Below are 7,500 nucleotides of genomic sequence, written 5' to 3'. Positions count from 1 at the left end.
TTCCGTTTCCTCCTCTCCTTAACCCTTATTTATCGTCCCTTCGCCTCTTCCCTTTTCTTCTCTCCTTAAGCTATATTTTCTTCATTTCCTTAACCTTTGTTTATCACCCCTTCGCTTTCTCTACTTTTTCTCTCATTTCCTCTTTTCTCTTTCTCATTTTTGTCTTTTCCACTTCGCCTCCTCTTTAGTGCATTGTTTCTCTCTTCCTCTTTTTCTCCTTTCCTCAACCTCTTCCTTTACCTCCTCCTTTCCTTAACCTTTATTTATCCTCACTTTGTCTTTTTTTTCTTTCTCTTCTCAATCTCTTTTTCATTTCTTTTTTCTTTCTTATCTTTCATTTATCATTTATTCCACTCATTATTTCCCTCTCTCCTCTAGCTCCATTTATCAAATTTTTGACTTATCTTTATCCCTTTATCTTTAATCTCTTCTTCCTTTTTCTTCCTCTCCTTCACCTCTATTTCTTATCTATTCCACACATTATCTCTCTTTTTTTCTTCCATTTATTAATTTCTCGTCTTATTTTCTCCCTTTTCCTTTATCTCTTCTTCTTAGCGTCTTCTTAATGTTTCTTCCATTTATCTTCCATTTGTCACTTCTTCCTCTTTTCCTTTTTCTCTTCTCTTTAATCTCCATTTATCATTTCTTCTCTTCTTCCATTTCCCCCTTTCTTTAATCTCCAATTATCACTTCTTCCCTTCTTCCTTTTTCTCTTCTCCTTAATCTCCAATTATCACTCCTTCCCTTCTTCCTTTTCCTCTTTTCCTTGAATTCTATTTTTCATTTATTCCCCTCCTCTTTCTCCTCCTCTCCTTTACCTTCATTTATCACTGCTTTCCCTCTTCTTCTTCTTATCCATTTATCATATCTTCCCCTCTTCCTTTTCCACCTTTCCTTAACCTTCATTTATCACTGCTCCCCTCTTCTTCTTCTTCTTCTTCTCCATTTATCATATCTGCCCCTCTTCCTTTTCCATGTTTCCTTAACTTCCATTTACCATTCATTATCCTTTTCCCTTTCCTTTCCCTATTTCTTTCCACCTCTCCTTAACATCTTCTTTTCCCTCCTCTCTATACCCTTCATTCTTCAATTATTCCCGTCTTCCCTTTCCTCCTCTCTGTTTAATATTTTTTCCCCCTATTTCTTCCCCTTTCTCATTGTTCCTCCTCTCTATACCCTTCATTTATCACTTCTTCCCCCTTCCCTTTTCCCCTCTCCATTTAATATCTCTTCCCCTATTTCTCCCCACCTCTCTTTACCCTCTTCTCATTTTTCCTCCTCTCTATACCCCTCATTTATCATTTATTCCACTCTTCCCTTTCCTCCTCTCCATTTAATATCTCTTCCCCCTTCTTAACCTCTTCTCCTTTTCCATCTCTCTCTATACCCTCCATTTATCACTTATTCCCCTCTTTCCTTTCTTCCTCTCCATTTGATATCTCTCCCCCCTATTTCTTCCCCCTTCTCCTTAACCCCTTCTTTTCCCTCCTCTCTATACCCTTCATTTATCACTTCTTCCCCTCTTCCCTTTCCTCCTCTCCATTCAATATTTCCTCCACCTATTTCTTCCCCCTTCTCCTTTTTCCTCCTCTCTATACCCTTCATTTATCACTTATTCCCCCTTCCCTTTTCACCTCTCCATTTATTATCTCTTCCCACCTCTCCTTAACCTCTTCTCCTTTTTCCTCCTCTCTATGCCCTTTATTTATCACTTCTTCCCCTCTTCCCTTTCCTCCTCTCCATTCAATATTTCCTCCACCTATTTCTTCCCCCTTCTCCTTTTTCCTCCTCTCTATACCCTCCATTTATCACTTCTTCCCCTCTTCCCTTTCCTCCTCTCCATTTAATATTTCCTCCCCCCATTTCTTTCCCCTTCGTCTTTTCCCTCCTCTCTATACCCCTTATTTATCACCTGCCCCCTTCCCGTTCCTCCTCTCTATTCAATATCTCTTCCCCTATTTCTCTCCGCCTCTCTTTACCCGCTTCTCCTTTTTCCACCTCTTTATACCCCTTATTTATCACTTCTCCCCCTCTTCCCTTTCCTCCTCTCCATTTAATATATCCTCCCCCTATTTCTTCCCCCTTTTTCCTTTTTCCTCCTCTCTATACCCTTCATTTATCACTTATTCCCCTCTTCCCTTTCCTCCTCCCCCTTCTCCTTTTTCCTCCTCTCTATACCCTCCATTTATCACTTCTCCTTTTTCATCCTCTCTATACCCCTTATTTATCACTTCTCCCCCCTTCCCTTTCCTCCTCTCTATTCAATATCTCTTCCCCTATTTCTCCCCACCTCTCTTTACCCTCTTGTTTTTCCTCCTCTCTATACCCCTCATTTATCACTTATTCCCCTCTTCCCTTTCCTCTTCTCTATTCTTCCCCCTTCCCGTTTTTCCTCCTTTCTACACCCCTTATTTATCACTTCTCCCCCCTTCCCATTTCGCCCCCTTCTTCTTTTTCCTCCTCTCTACACCCTTCATTTATCACTTCTTCCCCCTTCCCATTTCGCCCCCTTTTTTTCATTTTTCCTCCTCTCTACACCCCTTATTTATCACTTCTCCCTCCTTCCCTTTCCTCCTCTCCCTTTAATATTTCCTCCCCCTATTTCTTTCCCCTTCTCCTTTTTCCTCCTTTCTACACCCTTCATTTATCACTTCTTCCCTTTCCTCCTCTCCGTTTAATATTTCCTCCCCCTATTTCTTCCTTTTTCCTCCTCTCTACACCCCTTATTTATCACTTCTCCCCCTCTTCCTTTTCCTCCTCTCTATTCTTCCCCCTTTCCATTTTTCCTCCTCTCTACACCCATCATTTATCACTTCTCCCCCCCTTCCCATTTCTCCCCCCCAGAGGATCGTCATCTACGCAGCCCAGCCCGCAGGACTCACTCTCAACGCCACACTTTTCCCCGAGAGACTGAAGGAGCTGGGATACAACACACACATCGTCGGGAAGTAAGCGAAAAGGAGAGAGAGAGGGAGGAAGGGAGGGGGATAGGAGGGGGAGAGAAAGGGTGAAAGGGAGGGAGGGAGAGAGAGGGGGAAGGGAGAGGGGTAGGAAGGGGAGGGAAGGGGTGAGGGAAGGGAGGGGAGGAAGAGGGGGAGAGAGAGAGACAGAGAGAGGGGGGAGGGGTTGAGGGAACTGGGATACAACACGCACATCGTCGGGAAGTAAGCGAAAAGGGAGATAGGAAGGGGAAGGGAGAGGGAGAGGAAGGAGGGAGGGAGGGGGAGGGGTAGGAGGGAGGGAGGGGTAGGAGGGGGAGAGAGGGGAAGGAGGGGGAGAGGGGAAAGAGGGAGAGAGGGAAGGGAGGGAGAGAGAGGGCGGAGGGGAGGTTGAAGGAACTGGGATACAATACGCACATCGTCGGGAAGTAAGCGAAAAGGAGAGAGAGGGAGGAAAAGGGCGAGGGAAGAGGGAGAGAAGGAGGAGGGAGGGAGGGAGGGAAGGGAAGGGAAAGGAGGGGGAAGGGAGGGGGAGGGAAGGGAGAGAGAGAAAGAGAGGTGGGGAACGGAAGGAGAGGGGGAGAGAGAGACAGAGAGAGGGGGGAGGCTAAAGGAACTGGGCTACAACACACACAGCGTTGGGAAGTAAGAGAAAAGGGAGAGAGGGACTGATAGAGTGTGTAAGGGAGGGAAGGAGGGGGAGGGAGAGGGGAAGGGGGAGGGAGGGAGAAAGAGAGAGAGAGGGAGGCTGAAGGAACTGGGGTATAACATGCACATCGTCGGGAAGTAAGCGAAAAGAGAGAGAGGGAGGAAGGAAGGGAGGGAGAGAGAGGGAGGGAGAGGGAGGGAGGGAGGGAAGGGAGAGAGAGGGAGGGAGAGGGAGGGGGGAGGGGAGGTTGAGGGAACTGGGATACAACACGCACATCGTTGGGAAGTAAGCGAAAAGGGAGAGAGGGAAAGAAGGGAAGTGAGGGGGAGAGAAAAAGAAGAGGAAGGGGGGAGAGGGTGAGGAAAGAAGGAGAAGGAAAGAGAGGGAAGGGAGGGAGGGGGAGAGGTAAGGGAGGAAGGGAAAACAAGGGAAGAGAGAGAGAGAGAGAGAGAAAGAGAGAGAGAGAGAGAAAGAGGTTGAAGGAACTGGGATACAACACACATCGTTGGAAAGTAAGCGAAAAGGGAAAGTGGAAGGGAATAGAGGGAGATAAGAAAGAGAGAAAGAGAGACAGAATGAAAGGAAGGGAAAGAGAGTGAGAAAAAGACAAAAAAAATCATCTAAACAATAAACGAATGAATAACCAAACGCGCAAGACCATAACCCACGCTTTCTTTTGTCTAGATGGCATCTTGGATTCTGCAACTGGGCTTATACTCCGACCTACAGAGGATTCGACACCTTCTACGGGTATTATAAGGCACAAGATGGCTACTTCTCGCATTCTCAATACGGTAAGATCCTTTTATAATATATCAGCAGATTCGCTTTTTTATCTTTTCAATTTTTGTAAAGTACGAAAGCAAAAAATAAATAAATAAATAAATAAAACATAGATTTGGATGTATAAAGTAATTAAGAAATATTGTCATAGATAGATAGGTAGGGGGACAGATAGGCGGATAGATAGATGAATAGATAGATATACAGGCAGATAGATAGACAGATAGATACTTAGACTAATGGACAGATAGATACACAGAGATACAGATAGATAGGGAACCATAGATAAACAGACAGACAGATAGATACACTGATAACTAGATTGATAGATAATAGACAGATAAATCGATAGATAGATAGACAGATAGAGATAGGTAGATCAAGATGATGATAGAGAGAGAGAAAGAAAGAGGGAGGGAGAGAGAGAGATAAAGATAAACTTATAGGTAGATAGAAAGATAGATATATAGATAAATAGAGAGATAGATAGAGAGAGAGGGAGAGAGAGAGAGAGAGATGAAGATATAGATAAAGATAGACTTATAGGTAGATAGAAAGATACAGAGATAGATAGATGGATAGAGAGAGAGAGAGAGAGGATGGGAGGGAGGGAGAGAGAAAGAGAGAGAGAGATAGATAAAGACAGATAGAAAGATAGATAGATAATTAGATAGATAGATAGATAGATAGATAGATAGAGAAAGAAACAGAGACAGAGAGAGACAGACTGAAAGAATAGATAAAAACAAAAAGAAAGAGAGATAAAGAAGAAAACAGAGAAACAAAGAGAAACAGAGAGGTCAAGAGCAAAGACCACCCCACCCACTACCCCCCGCCCCTTCCCCCCTTATCTCTTATCTCTTATCTCTCCTCCAGGCGGCTTTGACATGAGGGATGGTGAGCGGGTCGCTTGGGAGGCCAATGGGACCTATAGTATGGTGAGGAGGGTTTCTTGTTTTATTCTTTGTTTGTTTGTCTGTCTGTTTGTTTGTTTGTCTGTTTGTTTGTTTGTTTACTGTCGGTTTTGATTTTTTAGTTCTCTTGTTTTTTTTTTTGTTTTTTTTTTTTTGTGTGTTTTTTATCTTTTTTTGTTTCTATTTTTTTTCCTTCGTCTTGTTTTTCTTTTCTTTTTTTTCCTTTTTTTTTTTTCGTTTTCTTCCTCTTCTTCGTTTTTTTTTATCCCCCTCCTTCTTTTTTTTTCTTTTCTTATTTCTTCTTCATTTTTTTTCTTCTTCCCCCTCCTCCTTCCGTTTCTTCTTCTACTTTCTCTTTTTTGTCCCATCTTTATCTTTAGTTTTCTCTTTGGACTTTCTTCATATTCAAATCAGGTCAAAGTTCAGTGAAATAAATGTAGGAAAATGTTTGCGTGAGAATAAAACTTTTTGTTTCTGTTATAAGAATATTCATTAATGGTCATCCATTTTCTTTACATAAACTACTTTAGATGTAATATATGTAGATTTGTCATTTGTTTCATATGGGTAATATTTAATATAAATTTATCTTCTTAATTCCTCTCCCTTTTTTATAGTATATGTTCGCTGACACGGCCATAGAATTATCATAAAATTATTTAATGACATCCATTCTTTTTCTAAGCCTATTACATGGTCTACTTAAATAATAATGATGATGATGATAATAATAGTAATAATAATAATAATAATAATAATAATAATAATAATAATAATAATAATAACAACTTACCTGAAAACACCAATATATATATATTTTTTTGCCAATTTCCAGATTTATTTTTTTCTCTTCTTTTCCAATAAATCTTGTTATTGTTTCTCTTATAATGTCTGTTCGTTGACAAGCCCATGAAAAATATAGCATAATTTATTAACATCTATCCCGTTTGTGCGTCTGACATATACGTTTAAGAAAATCATTAACAATTTCATAATTTCGCCAAAAAATCCAATATTCTTTTAATTCTTGCCCAAATTTACTCACCAATTGATATCCAAATTAATCTCGTTCTTTTTTCACTTATAGAATCTGTTCGCAAATTCATTAATCTCATGATGTACTCATAAAAAACAATTTAATAATTCATCTAAAAACACTAATATTTTTCTTTTTATTTCTGTGTCAATTTTCAATTCTATTTACCTACTTGTTTCCCTTTTCTTCGTTCTTCGTTCACTTAAATGCGTGCGCTGACAGGGCTATAAAATTATTATCAAACCATCAAATAACTGAATATAATAATAATAATAATAATAATAATAATAATAATAATAATAATAATAGTAATAATAATGATGATGGTAATAATAATAATAATAATAATAATAATAGTAATAGTAATAATAATAATAATAATAATAATAATAATAATAATAATAATAATAATAATAATAATAATAATAATAATAATAATAATAATAATGATAATAATGATAATAATAATAATAATGATAATAATAATAATAATGATAATAATAAAAGTAATAATAAAACAAAGATAAATAAAATAGTTATCCAGCAATCTCCTAATATCTTTTTCTTTATTTCTTTGTTTCCAATTTCATTCAACTATTAATTTCCTTTTTAATTTCGTTCTTTTTCCCGTTCATAGTATCTGTTCGCTGACAAGGCTATGGAAATATCATAAAATCATTCATTAATATCAGTCCTTTTCTATGTCTATCTCATGATCTACTTCAAAAATAAATTGATAAAAGAGAATAATAAAAAAATAATTCGTCTAAAACACTAATATTTTTCTTTTTATTTCTTTGTCAATTTTCAGTTCTTTTCTATTTCCTTTCCCTCTATTCTTCGTTCACTTATCGCTGACAAGGCTATAAAATTATTATCAAATCATCTATTAACTTTCGAAAATAAAAGATAAATAAAAAGGAATAAATAGGAATAATAATCTAGTTATCTCCTAATTTTTTTTTCTTTATTTCTTTGTCAGTTTCCAATTTCATTCACCTATTAATTTCCTTTTTGATTTCGTTCTTTTTCCCGTTTATAGTTTCTGTTCGCTGACAAGGCTATGGAAATATCATAAATTCATTCATTAATATTAGTCCTTTTCTATGTCTATCTCATGATCTACTTTTTAAAAAATAATGATAATAATAATTCGTCTAAAAACACTAATATTTTTCT

At 38.1% G+C, this 7,500-nt stretch overlaps 2 protein-coding genes across 3 annotated transcripts in view; one reads left to right on the top strand and one right to left on the bottom strand.

Annotated features, from left to right (window-relative positions):
• Window positions 1–7,500, bottom strand: part of LOC113805727 (alkylglycerol monooxygenase-like) — a 231,612-nt gene that overhangs the window by 56,371 nt on the left and 167,741 nt on the right. The gene's annotated exons all lie outside the window — the stretch shown is intronic.
• LOC113817026 (arylsulfatase B) overlaps window positions 1–7,500 on the top strand; it is a 25,877-nt gene that overhangs the window by 6,969 nt on the left and 11,408 nt on the right. For both annotated transcript variants that reach the window (XM_070126931.1, XM_070126932.1), the window contains exons 4-6: window positions 2,845–2,948; window positions 4,273–4,382; window positions 5,248–5,309. In XM_070126931.1, coding sequence (XP_069983032.1) covers window positions 2,845–2,948; window positions 4,273–4,382; window positions 5,248–5,309 — 276 coding nt within the window. The remainder of the gene's footprint in view (window positions 1–2,844; window positions 2,949–4,272; window positions 4,383–5,247; window positions 5,310–7,500) is intronic.

Source organism: Penaeus vannamei, chromosome 11, assembly GCF_042767895.1.
Source record: "Penaeus vannamei isolate JL-2024 chromosome 11, ASM4276789v1, whole genome shotgun sequence".
NCBI lineage: Eukaryota > Metazoa > Arthropoda > Malacostraca > Decapoda > Penaeidae > Penaeus > Penaeus vannamei.
The sequence above is the reverse complement of the archived record's forward strand: the minus strand, read 5'-3'. Positions and strand labels throughout refer to the sequence as shown.